This window comes from Salmo trutta, chromosome 3 (genome assembly GCF_901001165.1).
Source record: "Salmo trutta chromosome 3, fSalTru1.1, whole genome shotgun sequence".
In the NCBI taxonomy this organism is placed as follows: domain Eukaryota; kingdom Metazoa; phylum Chordata; class Actinopteri; order Salmoniformes; family Salmonidae; genus Salmo; species Salmo trutta.
This window is the reverse complement of record NC_042959.1, coordinates 66,459,734-66,484,681: the sequence shown is the minus strand read 5'-3', so window position 1 is coordinate 66,484,681 and position 24,948 is coordinate 66,459,734. Positions and strand designations below refer to the sequence as shown.

Here is a 24,948-nt window from a genome sequence, read left to right as displayed (position 1 = left end):
AAAACAATGTTTTAATCTGAACGACTATGTATTTGCCACTACAGTCATTTCAATAAAAATGGCTTATGAAAGAAAGCTGATTGAATACTTGCCTTCCAGTCTTGACTCATGTGGCGTGCAGCCACCACTACAGTCTGAGTGCTGATGCCAAATCCATCCCCTTTATGGACAAGCCACTGAGAGCCATCAGCCAAAGTCACTCTGTGGATCAACAATGAAGGATTAGACATAGCGGGTAGTTTAGGCCATTTCTTAAATAATAAACATGATGTTGCTAGATATGCAGTAACAAACTGACTTTTGTGGGCTTATTTTATAAATAGCGTATGCATATCATACATAAAATGATGTTACTCACCTGACTCCTGAGTGGCTGAGAATCCCCACCTGAAAGGTCATGCCTTCAAGGGGTCTCCTCATTCTGTCCGCTTCATACACCTTGGAGTTGTACAGCTTCCTCAGGTCAGACATTTTAGATATGTCATAATTGTAGGATCCTCCACCACCTATGAGAAATGTTATAATAACACATGAACAACATAACAATAACATCATAATACTATATTTATAGATATTTCTACAAAAAAGTTGTTCAAACTTACCACCACTGAAAGAGGATTCCACATGTACAACCAAAAGGGCCAGAAGAGCTGGCAGGATGAATGCGGTTCTGATGGAGAACATGGCAGGATTCTTTTTCCAAGGATGTTGTGGATACCGAATGCACTTTGTGCAGTGAGATAGATTTACCTTTTTATAAACCCCAAGTTGAGACACTCCTCCCTGTTTTGTTATTGCAGCACATTCTCTTCAAATAGAAAGTACTGTCTGGCAAACAACAGTGGATTGCAAAATAGTTGTAGCACTTTTTCTTATAAATATATATATATATATATAAATAAATAAAAATTACAAATATGCACATTTAAAGGTTATACTCTCAAACCGATAATTCATCATCTTTGAAAGACATAACATAAACTTGTATTTGCTTAGACATAGCCAGATGTTGTTTTCTCCAGGACAGAGGCAATGTTTGGAAAGACAATCAATTATTTATTTGACTGCTGTAAAGGGTTAACTTCTGCCTTGGAACACAGTTTAAAGTTCATTCCTGGGCTTTAGCAAACCAGGAAATTCCCAGTGACAACATGACAGAGCAGTACCAGAGAGCAGTACCAGAGAGCAGTACCACAGCACAGAGCAATTACCAAGAGTGCAAATACAGTCACTGCCAGTATCCTGCTGCAATACAGGATACTCCCATGTTGGGAAACACAGAGGGAACGGCCAATTGTTTTTATTGTTTTTCCATCAGGAGACCATTTCTATGAGTTGCACTGCAATCGATCAACTAAAAATCGATAAAGAAAGCAGCTATTGTAATTTACCACACAAAACTTTTGTCAGCACCACATGTTCACGTCCAGACAAGTTGTAGATACATGACTTCATATGTGAATGGCAGTCAAGGTAAAGGAAGGTCATTTGACTTCCAGCTGCCAGTGGAACCACAGGCAGTTCAATGAATATTGTAACTTTTCCAGCGTATTGTCACTCACTCTAGAGGGAAATACAGTCACAGCCTGGTGACCATGACCCAATGCGATGGTGTCATCTGTCTCTGTTGGGCACTGGGGACATCGGGACTTCTCAGAAGGCTGGAACAGCTGGCAGTCATTCCCCCAATGGCTGGCATGTAGGCGTGGTGAAGAATTGGCAGCTGCACAGACCGTCTTCGTTGTACGCTGCAAAGGAAAACAAGCAAGTGTGTAGGACGTTTCATTTCAAAATATATACAGTAGATATTTCTATAAAAAAATATACTTATACACTGAGTGTACAAAACATTAAGAACATCTTCCTAATATTGAGTTGCGCAATTCGTTGCGGCATGGACTACAAGGTGTCGAAAGCATTCCACAGGGATGCTGGCCCATATTGACTCCAATGCTTCCCACAGTTGTTTCAAGTTGGCTGGATGTCCTTTGGGTGGTGGACCATTTAACAATATAATAAAATATCATAGTTTTCACATGGATTCACCTGGTTAGTCTATGTCATGGAAAGAGCACATGTTCATAATGTTTTGTATACTCAGTGTATATATATAGAAAGTATAGAAAATATTTGTATTGCATGATGTATCTTTTAGTATCAGAGTAATATATTTTCCTGTACTGTTCAGGTGAGTTGATGTCATCAAAGTGTTCCCTGTTCATCCTGGGCACATCCTCAGAGCACACCTGGGCTCTCAGTGTCATCTTGGCCAGGTCGCAATTGTAAATGAGAACTTGTTCTCAACTTGCCTACCTGGTTAAATAAAGTTGAAATAAAAATAAATAAATAAAAACTTCATGGCCCTGTCGACTGGGAGGACTCAGCTCTTCCTCTAGTACTTGCATGGCGACATCCTCCAACTGGTCACCAATCTGCAAAGAAAATTTATATGTTAATTCCCAAAGTTCCACCATCTGAAATGGCATTAATGATTATTATCTCCACAACAGATGGGTGTTCAACCTACAACGGTTAAACTTCTGTGAATTGTTTAGACTCAAGACAAGGGGTCAGAACTCACCTCTGTGATTCTCCTCCGGAGCTGCTGGTTTTCAGTCCGCAGGCTTTCAAGAGATCTGCCCTGATTGAGACTGCTAGAGGAACTGGAGGTCTCCGAATCCTCCTTGTTAAGATCACATTGTAACCAGCGAGTTGGATCCACTGGGTTGGGATTGTCTCTGATTTTTACAAGCTAGGATCAAGACAGAAGCATTCAATTATATTTTTCAAGACGAGTGTTTACATCCAACATAATCTACCATATACACCAATTTGTTAACAATATACATTGAGAAATGGAAGTAAAACGAGAACATTGAGATAAATGAGATATTTGAACATGAGAGCTCAACATGTATACAAGAGGAGGTTTCAGAGATGTGGCAGGTGACACCTTGGGCAGGAACACCAGACACAGGGTGCAGGTACAGCAGGAGATGACCACCAAAGCCATGATGAAGAGCTGCACATTAGGGTTATACTGGGTCCGGAAGCACCCTGATGCTCCAATGATAGACATGATGGTCACGTGGTACATGCTCAGCCTTGTGTACTTGCTGTCATCAAGTAGATGGATATGTGCATGCCTTGTTCTCAAGGCCAGGAAACATCCAAGAAACTAAAGAAAATATGGAAAACCATCAGCTAGATTATCAGCTTTGTTTGAAAAGGATCCTGGGTGTTGAACATGGTTCTGGCAATTTCTCTCACCATTAGAAGTCCTTTGTAGCCATATACAATGGCAAGCCATTTAGTCATGTTTGTACTTTCACAGTGCTCCAGGAAGTGCCTTGTATTAACGTCTTCACCACCAGGATCAGTCTGAAACACCACAAAAAGGGTTTTATATTTTTGATCTCCCTCTGAGGTTCACATTTACTACTACTCTACCACACGGTCGACTCCAGACCAGAACCATTCACAACCACCACACGGTCGACTCCAGACCAGAGCCATTCACTACCACCACACGGTCGACTCCAGACCAGAGCCATTCACTACCACCACACGGTCGACTCCAGACCAGAGCCATTCACAACCACCACACGGTCGACTCCAGACCAGAGCCATTCACAACCACCACACGGTCGACTCCAGACCAGAGCCATTCACAACCACCACACGGTCGACTCCAGACCAGAGCCATTCACTACCACCACACGGTCGACTCCAGACCAGAGCCATTCACTACCACCACACGGTCGACTCCAGACCAGAGCCATTCACAACCACCACACGGTCGACTCCAGACCAGAGCCATTCACAACCACCACACGGTCGACTCCAGACCAGAGCCATTCACTACCACCACACGATCGACTCCAGACCAGAGCCATTCACTACCACCACAAGGTTGACTCCAGACCAGAGCCATTCACTACCACCACATGGTTGACTCCAGACCAGACCCATTCACTACCACCACATGGTCGACTCCAGACTAGAGCAATTCACTACCACCACACGGTCGACTCCAGACCAGAGCCATTCACTACCACCACACGGTCGACTCCAGACCAGAGCCATTTACTACCACCACACGGTCGACTCCAGACCAGAGCCATTCACTACCACCACACGGTCGACTCCAGACCAGAGCCATTCACTACCACCACACGATCGACTCCAGACCAGAGCCATTCACTACCACCACAAGGTTGACTCCAGACCAGAGCCATTTACTACCACCACACGATCGACTCCAGACCAGAGCCATTCACTACCACCACACGGTCGACTCCAGACCAGAGCCATTTACTACTACCACACGGTCGACTCCTTGACCAGAGGTAACCCTACACACCATTTACTGTAATCTGTGGATGATCGACTGTAAAACCAGATAATCTCATTACTGTAAACAAAGCCCATGATAGTGTGCATTCCAACACACAGTGTACTGCGGATGATCTTTAGCTTCGAACAGAGGACATTCAACTCATGGGTGGTGATATTTGCAGTGTGGAATGATGGTGTCTCAGGTCTAAAGAGGTTGGCCAATAGGGATGGTTATGTTGTGGAGGTGGGCAGAATGATTGGATAACCAGTTAACTAAATGTAATGATACTTCCTATGAGAAGCGTACACATTTAGACACCTTTTAACTTAAAAGCATGTGTGCTGATGGTACTGAAGTACCAGCTTGGCCAATACGTGACCTGTCTGAGTGATTAACCCTCCGAGCTGAACTCTTCCACTGTTCGTCTAATAGGATCTGGATCTAACAATACATTTTATTTGTTCCTTTCAAGACTGCCAAGGACTCTTAAAGAGTAAGAAATAGAATACAATAGTAAATAAACATGGCATTACTAAGAGGACATTAGAAAAAAGGAGCATGACTGTCACAACAATACCGGGGGAAATTAACAACAAGCTAATCAAAACGCAGTTAAAATTGAAAGGCTAACTTTAACATCCGCATCCCCTACACAACAATCTGGGGGAAATTAACAACAAGCTAATCAAAAACGCAGTTAAAATTGAAAGGCTAACTTTAACATCCGCATCCCCTACACAACAATCCGGGGGAAATTAACAACAAGCTAATCAAAAACGCAGTTAAAATTGAAAGGCTAACTTTAACATCCGCATCCCCTACACAACAATCCGGGGGAAATTAACAACAATGTAATCAAAAGGCAGTTAAAATTGAAAGGCTAACTTTAACAACGTCCGCATCCTCTACACAACAAAAGGTAAGAGAGTAAGACCAAGGTTAAAATAAAACATGTAATTAAAGTGTTACCTCTAGGCTGAACTCTTCCACTGTTTGTCTGAGTGGATCCACCATCTGCCAGCAGGTTAACAGACACAGATCGATTAGCAGCATTCCCCCGACAATTATCCATAGTTGGTCATCCTTATTCATCTGTAGAAAGAACAGAGGGGGAGAGGATGAGTATTACATATTAGACAGGAGAGATGGCGATTAAGAGGCCTGTACTTTTTTGAGTTTCTTTAACTTGATCTTTCGAACTTTGAGTTTACCTTTTCAATTATATCCTTATTTTTTACAATTGTCCAGACCCTCCAAGTTTTTGCAAACAATGCCCCAAAAGTTGTGGTGTATCCTACAGAAAGAATCCATGTGCGAATCTGTGACAAGAGGAAAAATATTGAAACAATGTGCATCCCTTGAAACAAGGGGTTCCCTCATCACTAAAATGCTTAGATGTTTAAGCTCATGTGTACTCACAGGGCAAAGTGTAACAAACACTTTGTCAGTCACAAGGGATCCATCCAGCCCATAGAGGAAGACGGAGGTACAGGCCAGCATCTTACCCAGGATAATGAGGTAGTTCATGGACGGACTGGACTTCTTCATGACCCTATGGGAAAAACGAAATATTGAGATCTTTTAACGGGCTGCCTTGTCTGAGCAGAGCATGTGAGTAAGTAAACTGGATAACAACGAAAGAGAGAACAACCTTGTGTTTCGATGAAAGCTACCTCAAAAAGTATGTAGTTCAATTACAAGCCAATACAAGATGCTTGGAATAATGATCATACCAATGGTTGTGATGCTTGATGTGGAAGAAGAGGAAGGAGAGTGCCATGAGCATGGCCAGGCCAGTGGTGGATAACAACATGATGTAGAGGGGAACACTGACATCCCACCGCTGGGAGTGTGTCCGGTCTTTAGGCGGCTCCATGCCTATGAAAGGCACAAAAAAGTAGAATGCAAAGACTGTTACAAAAAAAAGGAAAATGTCTTTATTTTTTTATGCTAGAGGTGTCATCATCAACTTTCTTAATGCCTTGTCCTAATAGTGTGGCCACCTACCTTGAAACTTTATTAAGTGGTTGATGAGTTCTAATTCTTCTGCTTCAGCAATATACTGGCCTATCTTAACCTCACGGCCCTCTGTGGAAACACAAGCAGTTGATAAATATACTGCTCAAAAAAATAAAGGGAACACTTAAACAACACATCCTAGATCTGAATGAAAGAAATAATCTTATTAAATACTTTTTTCTTTACATAGTTGAATGTGCTGACAACAAAATCACACAAAAATAATCAATGGAAATCCAATTTATCAACCCATGGAGGTCTGGATTTGGAGTCACACTCAAAATTAAAGTGGAAAACCACACTACAGGCTGATCCAACTTTGATGTAATGTCCTTAAAACAAGTCAAAATGAGGCTCAGTAGTGTGTGTGGCCTCCACGTGCCTGTATGACCTCCCTACAACGCCTGGGCATGCTCCTGATGAGGTGGCGGATGGTCTCCTGAGGGATCTCCTCCCAGACCTGGACTAAAGCATCCGGCAACTCCTGGACAGTCTGTGGTGCAACGTGACGTTGGTGGATGGAGCGAGACATGATGTCCCAGATGTGCTCAATTGGATTCAGGTCTGGGGAACGGGCGGGCCAGTCCATAGCATCAATGCCTTCCTCTTGCAGGAACTGCTGACACACTCCAGCCACATGAGGTCTAGCATTGTCTTGCATTAGGAGGAACCCAGGGCCAACCGCACCAGCATATGGTCTCACAAGGGCTCTGAGGATCTCATCTCGGTACCTAATGGCAGTCAGGCTACCTCTGGCGAGCACATGGAGGGCTGTGCGGCCCCCCAAAGAAATGCCACCCCACACCATGACTGACCCACCGCCAAACCGGTCATGCTGGAGGATGTTGCAGGCAGCAGAACGTTCTCCACGGCGTCTCCAGACTCTGTCACGTCTGTCACGTGCTCAGTGTGAACCTGCTTCATCTGTGAAGAGCACAGGGCGCCAGTGGCGAATTTGCCAATCTTGGTGTTCTCTGGCAAATGCCAAACGTCCTGCACGGTGTTGGGCTGTAAGCACAACCCCCACCTGTGGACGTCGGGCCCTCATACCACCCTCATGGAGTCTGTTTCTGACCGTTTGAGCAGACACATGCACATTTGTGGCCTGCTGGAGGTCATTTTGCAGGGCTCTGGCAGTGCTTCTCCTGCTCCTCCTTGCACAAAGGCGGAGGTAGCGGTCCTGCTGCTGGGTTGTTGCCCTCCTACGGCCTCCTCCACGTCTCCTGATGTACTGGCCTGTCTCCTGGTAGCGCCTCCATGCTCTGGACACTACGCTGACAGACACAGCAAACCTTCTTGCCACAGCTCGCATTGATGTGCCATACTGGATGAGCTGCACTACCTGAGCCACTTGTGTGGGTTGTAGACTCCGTCTCATGCTACCACTAGAGTGAAAGCACCGCCAGCATTCAAAAGTGACCAAAACATCAGCCAGGAAGCATAGGAACTGAGAAGTGGTCTGTGGTCCCCACCTGCAGAACCACTCCTTTATTGGGGGTGTCTTGCTAATTGCCTATAATTTCCACCTGTTGTCTATTCCATTTGCACAACAGCATGTGAAATTTATTGTCAATCAGTGTTGCTTCCAAAGTGGACAGTTTGATTTCACAGAAGTGTGATTGACTTGGAGTTACATTGTGTTGTTTAAGTGTTCCCTTAATTTTTTGGAGCAGTGTATTTCACAAAGAATGTTCTCTAAATTCATGGAAATACACATCTGTAATGTTTACCTTGAATGTTTACCTTGCTGGCAACCAACCCTCTCTGCAGCAGCTCTCTGTTGTAAGTCTCGTCATACTCTTGTGGGGTCTAAACAGAAACACAAAGGTGCTTGTTTAACTTCTCTTAATGCTCTTGCATTACCTTTGCTACACTGCAAATACACCGTTTGATGTTTTCAACACTACGTCCAAATTTGTAGTTAGAAACACAAGTTATCCATTGGAGAGAGCATGGCACAGTATCGACAGAATATGTTGTCCCTTGCTGAAAACCTCAGTACCTACCCTTCCTGAGATGCCTTTTATCTGTCTGTTACTGAGGTGTGTGAAGTCCACAGTGATGTAGCCTTCCATTGCGGTCAGCAGGTTGTTTGAAGCACAGTTGGAGGAGTTGGCCTCCTCCCACCAGCTCCCCTGGTACCTGCCAGGGAGGATCCACTGATACCTCCCGCCAAACATGTTCAGGCTGTAAGCTTAGAAGACAAAGGTTATGGGGTAATTACAAAGACAAATGGTTATCATAAAGATGATTCAAAAGTAATTGTATGATGAATGCGCTGTTAAACTGCCATTAATCTTAGTCTCAAACAAGTGCTAATCATTAATGATGGCATTGTGTTGCATCACATCAGTTTTAAATGTAGGTTTTCTGGTTATGTACTCACAGCAAAACACTTTGGAGGCTGAATTCTCGTCAAACAACCCAATAATGATCCTTACATCCATATCCTGTCGAAAGGGACATGATAGAAAACAAAGAAGAGGCAGAAGCTCCAGATTGACACGTTGAGGATGCATCTGCAATTTTCTGAAATGATGCAATTCAGTGCCTAATTCAAACTTTGTTAGTAAAGATGATTTGGGCATATTACTCACCTTCAATCTCTTTACAATGACACATGGGTCAGTGGACAGGCTTTCAGTTACAGCAACCATAACATCAGCCTTGCTCAGTTGTTTAGTCAGATCTCTCCTTATCTTTCAAGGACAGGACAATATAGACTTTAGAATTCATACATAAGACAGCATAGTTGTCAGCAGTCTTAATCAATAGGCTAATGCCGGATACCCTTGTATCCTACTTGTAAAAAATGTTTTTATTTTACCTTTATTTAACTAGGCAAGTCAGTTAAGAACAAATTCTTATTTTCAATGACAGCCTAGGAACAGTGGGTTAACTGCCTTGTTCAGGGGCAGAACGACAGATTTTTACCTGGTCAGCTCGGGGATTCGATCTTGCAACCTTTCGGTTAGTAGTCCAATGCTCTAACCACTAGGCTACCTGCCGCCCCGAAATGGCGATAACAGCTACATTGTACACCAAACAGGCATGTGACAGAAAGCGTTACCAAGGTCAGTGGTACCTCTGAGATCCTCTGTACATCCTGGGTCAGAGTCCCTACACGTCTCCACTTGTAGTTCTGTAGGATCTTCACAACAGCCTGATTGACTGTGTTGTCTGAGGTGACCATTCGGAAGAAGTTGGGATATTTTTTCTCATCATCTAAAGCAGGCGTTGTTGCAGCGAAAGACAGCTGAAATATTGAATGTGCAATAATGTTAGGCTTGAAGAGTACTATATCATTAATTGAAGTACAAGCAATTGTGTGATTTGCATGTATGTCACCTATTAAATAACATGCTCTATTGTGATAAACAATACAACGTGGTATAAAAAGGTTGCTCAGTGCCTACAATACAGTGTGATATAAAACAGTTGCTCAGTGTCTACAATACAGTGTGATATAAAAAGGTTGCTCAGTGCCTACAATACAGTGTGATGTAAAAAGGTTGCTCAGTGTCTACAATACAGTGTGATGTAAAAAGGTTGCTCAGTGCCTACAATACAGTGTGATGTAAAAAGGTTGCTCAGTGCCTACAATACAGTGTGATATAAAAAGGTTGCTCAGTGTCTACAATACAGTGTGATGTAAAAAGGTTGCTCAGTGCCTACAATACAGTGTGATGTAAAAAGGTTGCTCAGTGTCTACAATACAGTGTGATATAAAAAGGTTGCTCAGTGTCTACAATACAGTGTGATATAAAAAGGTTGCTCAGTGTCTACAATACAGTGTGATATAAAAAGGTTGCTCAGTGCCTACAATACAGTGTGATGTAAAACGGTTGCTCAGTGCCTACAATACAGTGTGATATAAAAAGGTTGCTCAGTGTCTACAATACAGTGTGATATAAAAAGGTTGCTCAGTGTCTACAATACAGTGTGATATAAAAAGGTTGCTCAGTGCCTACAATACAGTGTGATGTAAAACGGTTGCTCAGTGCCTACAATACAGTGTGATGTAAAACGGTTGCTCAGTGCCTACAATACAGTGTGATGTAAAAAGGTTGCTCAGTGCCTACAATACAGTGTGATATAAAACGGTTGCTCAGTGCCTACAATACAGTGTGATATAAAAAGGTTGCTCAGTGCCTACAATACAGTGTGATGTAAAACGGTTGCTCAGTGCCTACAATACAGTGTGATATAAAAAGGTTGCTCAGTGCCTACAATACAGTGTGATGTAAAACGGTTGCTCAGTGCCTCCAATACAGTAAAAAAGATACCTGTACAAGGTTCCACCCCTGTAGTGACTCAGCAATGATGGATGTGACTGATGGACACACACCTCCAAAGATCATTAAGTATTTAGGCCCAAAGCATATGGCATCAAAGAAGGCTTTAAGTCCTTTGGCAATATTACACTAAAAGACAAAGAGATAATGAAGAGTGAACTGTCCCACTCCATTTATCAGCATTATGATTCCAAATGCACTGAACAGCTTACATGTGCTTTCTTGCATTAAAATACACTACTTTTAACCTTGTTCTCCACATAAACAATGCACACCCCACTAACAGAGGCTTGTTGGTCCAAAAACACCAGTTCACTAACACACCAGCAAAAGTTACCTCTGAATCTATGACGTGAAAATTGATCTCATAGTTTCTTAGAGGAGTCTGCTGCCTGCTCAGGTCGTCTAGAGCGAGCTGGACAGCCGGCAACACGGACGCCGTAAGGTTTCCCCGCCCTGGGATGTCTGTCAGTGGCATGATCCACAAGACTGGCAGAGAGTGGCGAGCCTGGGTCAGAGAAGGAACAACAACCAGCCATGAGAGAACCAGGATCTGTCCTGAACTTGCCCGTCCACCGCCACTCATCCTTTCTTTTTGTCCGTCACTTCCCAGCTTCCTCTCCCTGGTGTATTTCTCCTCCTGACTAGCACACCTCCTGTAATGGAGTCAGGTCCTAGTTAAGACCCCTTAATCCTCGTCTGTTCCAGCCAGGCCATTCCACACACCGCGGCTGCTCCCTCAAGAGAATCCACTAAGGAGGATAAAGGGATAAGGTGCTGGCAGTGACTGACTAGGTTACCTACATCTGCCACTCTGATCCCACTGCACACATTCACTGATTGCTACGCTCTGGTTTTATCCTGGAAAGGAATTAACTTGTAATATAACGTTTCAATATTTTGACATTTACATTTAGGTTATTCCCCTGTGGATTATGAAGAAATATAGCTCCACAATCAGAAGTATAGGTTAAAGAAATGGTCTGTGATTGACAGCTGATGTTTTTACAGGGAAGGAACACCTTTATGTCCAAGACCTCTCTAACCTTCAAACTCTGGCATCATCACATTTTCACCACAAGATGGCATTGTTGTTCAGCTTCTCAAGAGCGCTCAAGCAGAACATTCAATGAACTTTCTCCAGCAATAACATTCATTCATTACATTCATTTGAAAATAATAAGTGTTATTGTTCTGCATGTAGTTGCAGAACAAGCTAGAATACATTTTCTATAAAAATCAAACATCAAAATGACCAGTGCAATCATGTTCAGGCTACACTTTATTTACTTATGAGACAAAATATTGAACTGAAATATAAGAGCACAAAATAAGTATCTGTCATGAAAACATTTCCACCCGAGTCAGAAAATTCTCAGGCTTGACCTATGAACTTAGGCAGTCCCTCACATCCCCTCTCCCAGAAAGTGAGTCATAACAAAATAACGCAAAAGTTGGAAAGGTTGATATTCTGTGCACTCATCGGTCGATGGGGGACTGTCTTGTGATGTTAACAGGTTGGTCCAAAGGCCTCTTCCACACACAGACCACATCTCATTCCTGCCCTGCCAGCGCCCCCTTACCATGACTCTGGCCTTTTCCTGGCTCTCTGGATCGACCAGTCTGTCTGACAGGGCCTCCTGGTCCCTTACCCCTGCCACCACCACCTCCCCTCTTCCTCCTGCCCCCATGCCTCTGTCCACCAGCCACCCCTGCATCCTCCTTGGCAGCCTGTGCCCACAGGGCATCAAAGTTCCCTGGAGCCTGGTATCCAGGCAGGCTGGCATCCAGGGGGTCTCTGGAGAGCAGTACCCAGATAGCGGGTATGTTCCTATTGACGGTGAGGCTGTCCAGGCCTGCCGCAGGCTCCAGGGGTTCCCACACCTCCAGGACAGTGCTGAAGAGCAGCCTGGTCTGCTGGTGCAAGCCTTTCACACGGCGCTTCAGGATCTCCACACACGTGATGGCCTTGGAGACCCCCTTCCCCGTCCCAGTGAATACTATCTGCCGGCTAGGCATCTTTTCCGGTGCCTGGGAGCATGGTGCTTCCTGGACCTCAGTGGTGCTACCCCCTTCTTCGCTCTTAGGATGCCCCCCCTCGCCTTCCAGCACCCTGGGCTTGACCTCCATGCGGCTCAGGGCGTAGCGCATGAGGTTGCGGATCTTGCTGCCATCCTTCACTCTAACCTCATCGGTGTCGCTGGAGAGGCCAGGGAATGGACAGGGGCAGGGCTGTTCCACCGTCCGCGCCTTACTGTAGTTCTCCATGTCACCTGTACCTCATCTTTGTAGACAGACGGACAGACACACACGTACAGAATATTTGATCAACATGGCATTATAACTAGCGTACAGTAGCCTCAGAATTTTACATAATAATCTTGATGCCATATCTCTTAATTCTCTAGCTAAATACTCTGGCTGTAGCTGGCCAAGTACCTCCTTAATAAATACAACCACTGACTGTTGCGTTGAGATTCAATTGGCACATGCGCATTCGCGCCGTGTTAACATTTTAAACAATGAGGAAACAGTATGTGGTTGTATTTGATTACAGTTTTATAAAAAAGGTATGGATTTAAGCAACCAAAAAATGCACGCAAAAACAGAGGACAAACATACCTACACGATAAGGGTTTAAGAATTTAAAAAATGTGAAGTATCGACTGCATAGGGTGGATGGAGACGGAGCTTCATTTAAAAAAACTGAGATCCGTTTAAAAAACGTCGCTCAACTCCGTAGAGTTGATGTAGCCTACTTGGCAAACTCTGTCTGTAACTAGCTACAGTTGGATAGGTGTGTCAGCCATGAAGAGCCATATGCTATCTAATAAAGATTAACTTCGTTTTAAAACTCCCGTATTTACAAAAACCCAGTCGTAAGCATCGCGTGTGTTCTGATCAGCCCGGTTAACACAGTCAAAGAAACAGTTTATTACTTACCAGAAAACATGGGACATCCGTATGTCGCAAAGGGCTCTGATCGTATGACGTTCGCCGCTGCTGCAAACAGCATTAAGGAGCCCCGGTACATTCTGGGAGTTGTAGGAGTTAAATATATGCAATCGCTTTACTTTTTAAAACATGACTGACTGGAAATATCAACAGAGTTTCTAAAACCATACTAAACCACCTTTGACATAACCACATTAGTAGGGTGGAAGTGTTTGAAGTATAATAATAAGTTGTCTCGGAGAAAATATTTGTTTTAGTGGTTTGCTAGAGCAATTTCCTCGGGTTATCTATATTGCGGGTTATCTATATTGCAGCAGGTTACGTAAGCAAATGACTGACTATAAGGGACACTTGTGCCAAAGATGCCATAAGTGATCACGTGTGCCAGACACACCGTTTGTGTTCCTCAGCTAGAGCGTCATTAGGCTACATCACATTGGTAGGTTTCCTTTTCGAATGTAGGTTACCAATTATTTGATTTTGTGTTGCAGATATGTGGTAGGGGCACGAGGGAACACACATAATGTGTTGTCAAATCTTTTGTGAATGTATTGTAATGTTTTTAAAATTGTATAACTGCCTTAATTTTGCAGGACCCCTGGAAGACGGGGCTGTAGTGGAGCAGGTTGAGAACTTCAAGTTCCTTGGCGTCCACATCACCAACAAACTAACATGGTCCAAGCACACCAAGACAGTCGTGAAGAGGGCACGACAAAACCTATTCCCCCTCAGGAGACTGAAAAGATTTTGCATGGGTCCTCAGATCCTCAAAAGGTACAGCTGCACCACCGAGAGCATCCTGACGGGTTGCATCACTGGCTGGTATGGCAACTGTTCGGTCTCTGACCGCAAGGCACTACAGAGGGTAGTGTGCATGGCCCAGTACATCACCAGGGCCAAGCTTCCTGCCATCCAGGACCTCTATACCAGGCGGTGTCAGAGGAAGCCCTAAAAATTGTCAAAGACTCCAGCCACCCTAGTCATAGACTGTTCTCTCTGCTACCGCACGGCAAGTGGTACCGGAGCGCCAAGTCTTGGTCTAAGTGGCTTCTAAACAGCTTCTACCCCCAAGCCAAAAGACTCCTGAACAGCTAATCAAAGGGTTACACACACTGTAAAAACATTTTGTTTCTGTACTTATGAATAATGGTAGAATACTGTGAAATTACAGGGATAAACTTATATTTAACTTTCGTTGTGTTGAATAATAGGAAATGTCAGTAAATGCGAAATACATTAAACTTCCTGTATTTTTACAGACACGCATCCCCTTTTAACAAAAATAAGCTGTAGAAATACAGTAATATACATTGTAAAGAAAACACTACATTTACCATTGTTTTATGGATATTTACTTTAGTTTTACATTCTAAATGCAGATAATTATAGTAAAAAAAACTTTCTGATGTTTAAACAGTATACAATTATGCAAGAGAATGTTAAAAAAAATGCTGCCGTCTGTGATTGTACTGATACTGATATCACTACATTACAAACATTAACTGCATTCTACCTTGACTCTCTATTTTCACAACCAATAATAGTTACATTGAGAGTAGGTTTTTGTAATATTATTATAATAATCTGTTTTCTAGCTTTATTTTTGTCAACAATTAAGGAGTTGTCTGTTTTTTTAGCTGACCAATTCTCTATTTTCACAACTGATACCAGTTGAATTGAGAGTAGTTTTTGTAATATTATGATTATAATCTGTGTGCTAGCTATATTTTGTCTTTAGGCTTTTAGCTGGCCAAATCTTTATTTTCACAACCAATGCCAGCAAATAAGAGGATTCCAGGTTAAAATAGGAGTTCATGGCGTAAAATTGCAGTAATATACTTTATTTTGATTGAAAGTAAATCACCGTTTTATACAGATTATTTGTATACATTTTTAGTCTGTAGTTTTAGTCTATTTCTGGCACCTGTGCTGCCAGACTATTACTGTAAATAAAATTAAAAAATACAGTGCAGACTATGTGCATTGCCCCCCTCTTTTATGCTGCTGCTACTCTTTGTTTATCTATGCATAGTCACTTTAACTCTACCTACATGTACATATTACCTCAATTACCTTGACACCGGTGCCCCGCATATTGACTCTGTACTGGTACCCCCTGTATATAGCCTCACTATTGTTATTTTACTGCTGCTGTTTACTTATTTGTTCATTTTATTTTAAATGTTTTACTTGTCAATTGTTTATTTAACACTTATTTCTCTTAAAACTGCATTGTTGGTTAAGGGCTTGTATGTAAAATGTAATTTAATTCCCATCTACACCAAGGTTTGTTTTAGAGCTAAAAATGTTTTGGAAGAAAGGGGGGTGCAAAGGTTTTGAGCCCTGTTTATACATGGTTTATTCCTGTTTCCTGATCTTGTCCACATTTTCAGAAATGTGTCTACACATGGAATTAAAATGTGTCTCTTATCCATCCACTGTCTGCATATTTTTCCTGGTCTCTCCCTGTATCCAAATATTTGAATACTATTCTTTCAAAATGTTTTTATTTATTTTAAGACACATTGATGCCATAAGTCAATGGTGCCACCTGTCAATGATTTTAGAGGGTGGGATAATGATGATTTAAATGGTTTCTCGGTCCGATCTGTCTACACTTGTAAAGATATCCAGTCAATGCATGCCTGACTTCCTCCAGAGGTGGTTAGGATCACAATGAGTCTTTTAATCATCTACACCTGTCTACAAATGTGGGAACAATCAGAATATGGACAAGATCAGGACAAAGGACACACGTTAGCTTCAGGTAAGCTATAAAAGGGGCTATGGAGCGGTGGACATTTTAGAATCATTGAGATCAGCTGTGTGGGTGGTCTTAGTCTAATGGATCACCTCGCTGTAATACACCGGTCAATAGTGGTTGCAATTGGCCCAGTCTCTAACATTGTGACTGTATATCCCTGTTCTTGACTAACACCACACACACGTCTGTTGTGCCCTACCCAGGTCAGGGCCTACTAGGGACACCAGGTGCCGTAGGCCTACACAGAATGCAAAGGTTAAAAAAACAGAAAGGTCCAATGAAATGATGCCTTTGGTGAGTAATTATGACTCAGCTCTGTCAATAGGGCTGCAAGATCCAACAGAATCACCTACAGTATATTCACAACTGCCCTTTGTGAATATTTCATTATTCAAAACTATATTCTTGACAGTTTTTCACTAGGTGGCATAGTGCCACAAAGCGGTACCCACCCTTACTAGTGAATAATGATAACTGGAATATGATAATGAGGAGAATGATAACTGGACTTATGTATTATCATAGTAACCATACACCAATGTATTATTGGACCACTACATTTAAAGTTATAGGACGTACATACTCTGTATCTCATTGACATTTTGGACCACTACATTTAAAGTTATAGGACATACGTACTCTGTATCTCATTGTCATTTTGGACCACCTCAGTTGAAGTGGAAAGACACATAAGCGGCAATATAATCAATTTAATATTAACAATATTACATCATTTTTTCTTAACATTCTCAGATCAGCAGGTGCCAGTCTGACAGCAGTTAAGTGAGATCCTGTAATGATTATGTATACACCAGGGTTGGGCTCCATTTCATTTCAATTCAGGCAATTCAGGAAGTAAACTGAAATTCCCATTCCAATTAAAAATGTTCTCAATGCTTTTCAATGAGAATAACATTGTGAATTGGAATTTGCTTCCTGAATTGACTGAATTGAAATGGAATTGGCCCCAATCCTGCTATAATGACCTGTGGTAAGGCAGCAGAATTTGACTTGGGGCTAGTGCTACAGAACAGCCTAAAAGAGCTCAGCACAGAGACAATAATCAAAGGTTAAATAATATTGTGTAAGAGAGAGCAACAGATCACATTCCCACCCAGAGAGACAGTAGAACACGTAGAAATCGTCATAGGGGACATATCACATGTGCCGAATACAACAGGTGTAGTAGACCTTACAGTGAAATGCTTACTTATACGCCCTTAACCAACAATGCCGTTTTAAGAAAAAAAAGTATTACTAAAATAAAAATATAGAAAAAAGTCCCCAAAACCCCATGAGACTTTGGTTCTATTAAATACCCAGTTCAGTCAAAAACTAGATTTCCCTGTGTTTTGTATATATTTCCAGTTTGGAATAATACTGTGAAATTGGGAAAATTATGACAGTGCTCTTTTAGTGTTTGGAAAGACTGCTTGGAATTTCAGCCTGTTTTGCTGGGATGGAGTTTTGGCCTGCCTGGTGACATCACCAGACGGTTAATTAGTTAATAGACGAATAAGAAGGAGTTCTAAACCTCTGCCAATAACAGCTAGTTCAGTTTTGGTTGAATCATCGGCATCAATGGACACACATGCTTTGTTTAATGCCAGTGGCAGGTCATTGCTAAAAATAGGAAAGTATTAGGGCCTAGAGAGCTGCACTGCTGTACACAAAACAAACCGTTTGTAAATGCCTTATCAATGGTTTACATTTTTTGTAATTATTTTAAGAGTGTCTGCTAACTTGGTTAAAGGTTTGAGTGTCATACGTTTTCAGATTGAGGTAAAAAGTACAATATCTAAGATTTGTTCAGTTTAAGATTTCCATATAAAATATACTGCCATAGCAGAGAGACTTTAGTGTGTATACCCAATCATTCTCAACAGCTGGTTTAAATGTTATTTTTCATTTTGATGATACAATTATGATACATTACTGCTGCTCTGAAAATATTTTAATAGTAACAATACATGAGATTTATAGAGCTATTTTCAAAGACCAAAATAAAACAAAGTGAAACTTTTAACTTTCAGAACATCTATTATAGTTCATGCTAAAAAAAACAATGTCAATTAAGTTATAAAAGGTACACATAAGAACAATAAAAATATTAAAGAGTTGAGCAGAACGTCTCTATATCTAAACAGTTATATAATGGTCCCTCCCTATTCCCAGCCGATCCGCCCCTGCTTCCGGGAGAATTCTGGATTCCTAGCTCGGTTGAATCTGTCCTTGCTCTTGTGCCGGGTCCGCACTGAGACCAAAGTCCAACCCAGATCGTCCTCTGGCTTGGCCTTGCTCCCACCTCCAGCACCATCATCATCATCTTCTTCCAGAGCCAGAATATGTAGATGGACCGTCAGGTCATCCAGTGGCTGTGTCAAGGATGGAGGTGTGGCCTTCCGCGGCACAGACACCAAGGGGATGACAGAAGCATCATGGGAGTTGAGTATGGCTCCCAGGATGGCCCTATACAGCTGCCCAGAGCAAGGGCCTCCAATCAGGAGAGAATCCGGGGTTAACCCCCCTCTCAGTTTGGTCACAAGCTGGTGCACCAGAGTACCCTTGTACAGCCTAGACACCACACGGGAAACAAAACATGGTTGAATTAGCTGTGTTTCTGCTGGGCTAAAATACTATGTGAATGAATACCACTGCTCTAAGTTTAGGGGCAAGGGTTGACTTAGGAAGGGACACCTTACCAGGCACACTGAGGCTCGGCTAGAGGGAGGCACAGCAGTTGGTTCAGGTGAAGGCTTTCTTTCAGGCAGCACTGCCACTGGCTGTAGGCGTGGGCCACACCCAGGTCTAGGCTCCTTCTACCTCTCTGAATCAGCCCTCTCAGCCTCTCCAACACTGCCCCCCCCATAAACCCTGTTACACAAAAAAGGAGGAGTCAATGGCTGCACTTCACACACTTCAATATCTATCAATTCTAAATTGTGTGTTTTCTCGTGCATGCTCTGGGCCATACCTCTTTGGCTCTTCCTCTGTCTGCAGAGCTCTCCGTACACCAATCCTAGTAGCAGGGCCTGCAGGAGAGGCAGGTCTGGAGGGGGATGGGCGTGCCTCAGCCAGTAGCAGGTGACAGCCACAGGAAGACGCAGATGAGGCGGGACACCGCTCAAAGTGGACTGGGACACACCAAGGGTCTCCAAAAACACCTTAAGCTGCACTGGCCTTGGAACCTAAGGAGCACAGCAAGAGAATGAGAATCACCAGCAGTATGTTTGAATATACTGTATACTATATCATACACATGTATACATACCTGATACAGAGTGTCTAGCTGCATCTGTTCTACAGCACTGGGCAGGACGGCTTCAACCATGCTGCTGGTCAGGTACTGGCCTTCCCTGTAATACTCCTCCACGTCATCCACTGGGGGTCTCTGACTGCTGTGGTCTGCTCTCCTCCCACCCAGCAGCAGCCCGTAGAGTACCTGTCGTACTGGCCGAGAGGTGTTGTTCCCACAGGGCAAGTGGGCATCTTCCACCTGGACATGATGCATCACCTTCCTCAGCAGCAGCACGTCTACAATGCAGGAGGGAAGTCTACCCTTCATCAACGGCAGCAGGGTCCAATCTGGAAGGACCCTCAGAGGCTCTGGGAGACGGCCGGGGCCTGGTCCCACTCCATCGTTGAAGAACCGCTCCAGGCAACTAGGGGGAAGATGGTACTCTTCTATGCCCAGGGAGAGGCCCTGGAGGGCAGCATCCATTTTCTGTCTGTTGTTACCATGAAGGATAAGCCTGAGCACAGAGTCCAAGGCCTCCTTCTGCCCCTGGAAGTGAGCCAGCCAATTCAGCAAGCCGTCGAAGCGGGCGAACCTTCCTTCCATTGATGAGTATTCTTCCCACCTGAGGGAAATGCCCATGTTATGCAACTTGACGTAGTCGTTTCCTAACATGGCGGCGAAGACTGGGAGAACCTGTCTGTTGATGTTGAAGTGTCTGCAGAAGCTTGTTGTGGTGTACTGCTTGCAGGGAATGTATCTTATAGAGCTCCCACGTTGCATAGACACTTTCTGCCAGTGAAAATGGGATGTGGGCAGAAATCCTGCCTGGATGTCAAAGATATAAAAGTCACTGTCATTGGTCAGCACTGGACAGTTCCAACTTCGAGCCAGGGAGGCTATATCTTGGTCTGCCTCACAAATGCACTGTGCGAACGGCACCTTCAGGCTGGAGAGGACCTGTTTGAAGACATCTTTGATGAGGGTTGGTAGTACACCACCGCTCCCCTGAAGCCCCATGGACAAGCTGTTGGCTGTGTTGATCCTTGATTGAGCTCGTTCTTTGTGTGTTTCAAACTTTTTGTCGGTGTAGTCGGAGCCCCCATCTACAATCACAAAAGGGTCAATGTTGCAGTCTCTCAGAGCCTTAAAGAACTTGCAGACTTGGCCCTCAAAATCATCGTAATCCCCTCCATGACTCTGATCCAAACGTGAGTTAAAATAAAGCAAATGGAACAGATTACTACCATCTATGATCAGCTTGCTGTTTCTGAAGGGAACATCTTTTAAAATGTTTCCATTCTCCTCCATAAACCTGGTCAATCCCTGGACGCCCATGGTGTGCTCTGTCTGGGATGTGATGTCTTTCTTAGTGAAGAGTTTCAGAAGTCATGGGACTGACTGAGTGAGGCTAGCATTATTACAATGGATGAGTTTTCCTTTCCTTAAGTTTCATTTTCCTTACCTCACATCTGTCACTCCCATATTATCTCTTGTCACAGTAGGCATATAATAGATCATGGGACTTTATATGACACTGATAAGGGTGGAAATGTGTTTTAGATGTTTTTTTGCAATTATAGTAAAATTATGTTCAGCACTTGTCTTATGCATTTGAATCTGTGCTTAATTTGAGCCTCTCTGGCATGAAAAATAATTGTCAATGTTCGTCATGTAAATTTTTTAGTAATAACAGTGATCAGAGTTAAATTAAGTTGACTCCTTATCAATTATCTTGCCCCCACAAAAACATCATAATGTGAAAATGAAGATTTTCATCCAGAGCCTGTGTTTCTTCTGAGAATTGATTCAGGCGGGTTGGGGAAGGACTAGGTTTGAGCAACATTGTATGTTTTGTAGCCTACATTACATTTGTAGGTTTAAAGTTTTTTAGTATTATAATAATAAGGAAATATTCCCAAGTGTTGTTTTTTTTATGTTTAAGATCAATTGTTTTGTATGGTTTTATTTGTATGGTTTGATAAAGCAATTTCCTCGGGGCTAAATAACATCCGTTTGGTTTTCTTCATGTGAAGTTTATCTAGGTTTCGTTTACCCTGTTTGACTCGCGACCCACGTGACTACACAACGACCTGTGAAGAGATGCCGCGGTCATATTCAAACCAGAACTAGGATACTCGGAAATGTCCGACTTGTTAACTGGTTGATAGCGGCACATGTATACTGTAATAAATATATTCTTTATGTCTCTTGATACTAATGCGATATTGCCTAAACACTGCCAGTAACCTTACACAATCATTATACCAAGATAACATCTTGCAGAACAGTTAATCCTAACCACCCACACACACACACAATGCCTGGTTGTGGGGCCGCTCAAGGACAGGTGTACGGGAGGGGCTGGTAGCAGAAACTGTCCTAACTGTAGCATAAAAACAGGCACTGTCCTTGGGTGTCTGACTCTCGGGTACACACATGAAGATAAGCTAGAAGTAGTGTAGGCTGAGTAGACTCGTTACACACACACACACACGGCCAAGGAGGAATCAGCAATCTGGCAAGAACAGGAACCAATGAGCACCCAAGGCTCACTCCACGACCAGTCAGCTGAGAGGATCAACCAGATTCAACCTACGTCATATTGTTGTCATACCCTGTACAAAATGCCTATGTACTCTATATTCGGGGCTCTCTTCTGTGGTCTCCTTAAGAGGTGACAGAACGAGTCCGTGCACGCTATGCCAAATATCTTTGTATCTTAATAAAGCTGCCTTACGATAATTGAATCCACCCTGTCCGGCGTCTTGACTTGGTCTCCTTCTCAAGTAACTGATCATCAACAATACGTACAACAAGTTAGCAAGTCTGAAATGTCAGAGTTTCCAAGTTCTGACTAGAACGTGAACACGGAAAGAGGCACAGAGTTTCAAAAACCAGAGATGCAACATTGCGAGACGTTGAGGAACGTTTATCAAAATTGCAAAAAAAACAACATCTAAACACATTCCCATGACTGTCATATAAGGTCCAATGAACTAGTCTATGCCTTCTGGGAGCAAGGCCAAGCCAGAGGACAATCTGGGTTGGACTTTGGTCTCAGTGCGGACCCGGCACAAGAGCAAGGACAGATTCAACCGAGTTGGGAATCCAGAATTCTCCCGGAAGCAGGGGCGGATCGGCTGGGAATAGGGAGGGACCACTATATAACTGTTTAGATATAGAGAGGTTCTGCTCAACTATTTAATATTTTTATTGTTCTTATGTGTACCTTTTATGACTTAATTGACATTGTTTTTAGAATTAGCTAGCATTAACTATAAAATAAGTTAATGAAAGATAGATGTGTGAGCGCATTACACACTTCAGTACATTTAAAAACATTAACATAGTGTGTGTGTGTGCATTACACACGTCAGTACATTTAAAAACATTAACATAGTGTGTGTGTGCATTACACACGTCAGTACATTTAAAAACATTAACATAGTGTGTGTGTGTGCATTACACACGTCAGTACATTTAAAAACATTAACATAGTGTGTGTGTGCATTACACACGTCAGTACATTTAAAAACATTAACATAGTGTGTGTGTGCATTACACACGTCAGTACATTTAAAAACATTAACATAGTGTGTGTGTGTGTGCATTACACACGTCAGTACATTTAAAAACATTAGCATAGTGTGTGTGTGTGCATTACACACGTCAGTACATTTAAAAACATTAACATAGTGTGTGTGTGTGCATTACACACGTCAGTACATTTAAAAACATTAACATAGTGTGTGTGTGCATTACACACGTCAGTACATTTAAAAACATTAACATAGTGTGTGTGCATTACACACGTCAGTACATTTAAAAACATTAACATAGTGTGTGTGTGCATTACACACGTCAGTACATTTAAAAACATTAACATAGTGTGTGTGTGCATTACCCATGTCAGTACATTTAAAAACATTAACATAGTGTGTGTGTGTGCATTACACACATTAGTACATTTAAAAACATTAACATAGTGTGTGTGTGCATTACACACGTCAGTACATTTAAAAACATTAACATAGTGTGTGTGTGCATTACACACGTCAGTACATTTAAAAACATTAACATAGTGTGTGTGTGTGCATTACACACGTCAGTACATTTAAAAACATTAACATAGTGTGTGTGTGCATTACACACGTCAGTACATTTAAAAACATTAACATAGTGTGTGTGTGCATTACACACGTCAGTACATTTAAAAACATTAACATAGTGTGTGTGTGCATTACACACGTCAGTACATTTAAAAACATTAACATAGTGTGTGTGTGCATTACACATGTCAGTACATTTAAAAACATTAACATAGTGTGTGTGTGTGCATTACACACATTAGTACATTTAAAAACATTAACATAGTGTGTGTGTGCATTACACACGTCAGTACATTTAAAAACATTAACATAGTGTGTGTGTGCATTACACACGTCAGTACATTTAAAAACATTAACATAGTGTGTGTGCGCATTACACACGTCAGTACATACACACAACAAGTAGGTCACATGGGGGAGAGGCGTTGTGCCATGAAGTGTTGCTAGTGGCATGTCTGGTAGGGTAAGTGTGTGTGTGTCAGTGCTGTGTGTAAGTTGACTATGCAAACAATTTGGAATTTACAACACATTAATGTTTCTTATAAAAACAAGAAGTCAGTCTTTCCTCAACTCTTAGCCAAGAGAGACAGGAATGTCAAGAGTGTACAAAGCTGTCATCAAGGCAAAGTGATTTGTTTAACACTTTTTCTGGAAACTACATGGCTCCATTGGTGTTATTTCATAGTTTTGATGTCTTCACTATAATTCTACAATGTAGAGCACTTTGTCTGAAGGATTTCAAGCCCGGCATGATTTTATCAAAAGTCTCAAGGAATGTACAGTTGAAGTCGGAAGTTTACATACACCTTAGCCAAATACATTTAAACTCAGTTTTTCACAATTCTTGACATTTAATCCTAGTAAAAATTCCCTGCCTTAGGTCAGTCAGGATCACCACTTTATTTTAAGAATGTGAAATGTCAGAGTAATGGTAGAGAGAATGATTTATTTCAGCATTTATTTCTTTCATCACATTCCCAGTGGGTCAGTTTACATACACTCAATTAGTATTTGATAGCATTGCCATTAAATTGTTTAACTTGGGTCAAACATTTCGGGTAGCCTTCCACAAGCTTCCCACAATAAGTTGGGTGAATTTTGACCCATTCCTCCTGACAGGGCTGGTGTAACTGAGTCAGGTTTGTAGGCCTCCTTGCTCGCACTCGCTTTTTCAGTTCTGCCCACACATTTTCTATAGGATGAGGTCAGGGCTTTGTGATGGCCACTTT

The 24,948-nt window shown here is 42.5% G+C and overlaps 3 protein-coding genes across 5 annotated transcripts; all 3 read right to left on the bottom strand.

Annotated features, from left to right (window-relative positions):
* Window positions 1–92: 92 nt before the first annotated feature.
* Window positions 93–11,464, bottom strand: LOC115165853 (gamma-aminobutyric acid type B receptor subunit 2). The gene is made up of 19 exons (XM_029719288.1): window positions 10,991–11,464; window positions 10,645–10,782; window positions 9,444–9,614; window positions 8,956–9,057; window positions 8,745–8,808; window positions 8,365–8,552; window positions 8,089–8,167; window positions 6,347–6,427; window positions 6,073–6,217; window positions 5,759–5,891; window positions 5,551–5,658; window positions 5,309–5,431; window positions 3,271–3,381; window positions 2,954–3,178; window positions 2,582–2,752; window positions 2,314–2,432; window positions 603–1,748; window positions 359–506; window positions 93–201 (listed from the first exon to the last, which is right to left on the bottom strand). Exons 1-17 carry the CDS (start codon window positions 11,237–11,239, stop codon window positions 1,580–1,582), a joined length of 2,376 nt encoding a protein of 791 aa, XP_029575148.1. The 5' UTR covers window positions 11,240–11,464; the 3' UTR covers window positions 93–201; window positions 359–506; window positions 603–1,579.
* Window positions 11,465–11,917: 453 nt separating this feature from the next.
* On the bottom strand, window positions 11,918–13,697 carry LOC115184710 (ribonuclease P protein subunit p25-like protein). Of its 3 annotated transcripts, none has more exons than XM_029745443.1 (2): window positions 13,597–13,697; window positions 11,918–12,937 (listed from the first exon to the last, which is right to left on the bottom strand). In XM_029745443.1, the coding sequence occupies exon 2, from the start codon at window positions 12,919–12,921 to the stop codon at window positions 12,208–12,210; it is 714 nt and encodes a 237-aa protein (XP_029601303.1). In that variant the 5' UTR covers window positions 12,922–12,937; window positions 13,597–13,697; the 3' UTR covers window positions 11,918–12,207. The 3 variants fall into 3 exon arrangements, with proteins under 3 accessions (XP_029601303.1, XP_029601302.1, XP_029601304.1); XM_029745442.1 differs by lacking the exon at window positions 13,597–13,697 and adding an exon at window positions 13,513–13,586; XM_029745444.1 differs by lacking the exon at window positions 13,597–13,697 and adding an exon at window positions 13,276–13,506.
* Window positions 13,698–17,067: 3,370 nt separating this feature from the next.
* LOC115184648 (protein asteroid homolog 1-like) lies at window positions 17,068–21,291 on the bottom strand. Its single transcript, XM_029745437.1, has 4 exons — window positions 19,644–21,291; window positions 19,347–19,560; window positions 19,075–19,246; window positions 17,068–18,946 (listed from the first exon to the last, which is right to left on the bottom strand). Exons 1-4 carry the CDS (start codon window positions 20,943–20,945, stop codon window positions 18,538–18,540), a joined length of 2,097 nt encoding a protein of 698 aa, XP_029601297.1. The 5' UTR covers window positions 20,946–21,291; the 3' UTR covers window positions 17,068–18,537.
* Between the last annotated feature and the right edge of the window lie 3,657 nt (window positions 21,292–24,948).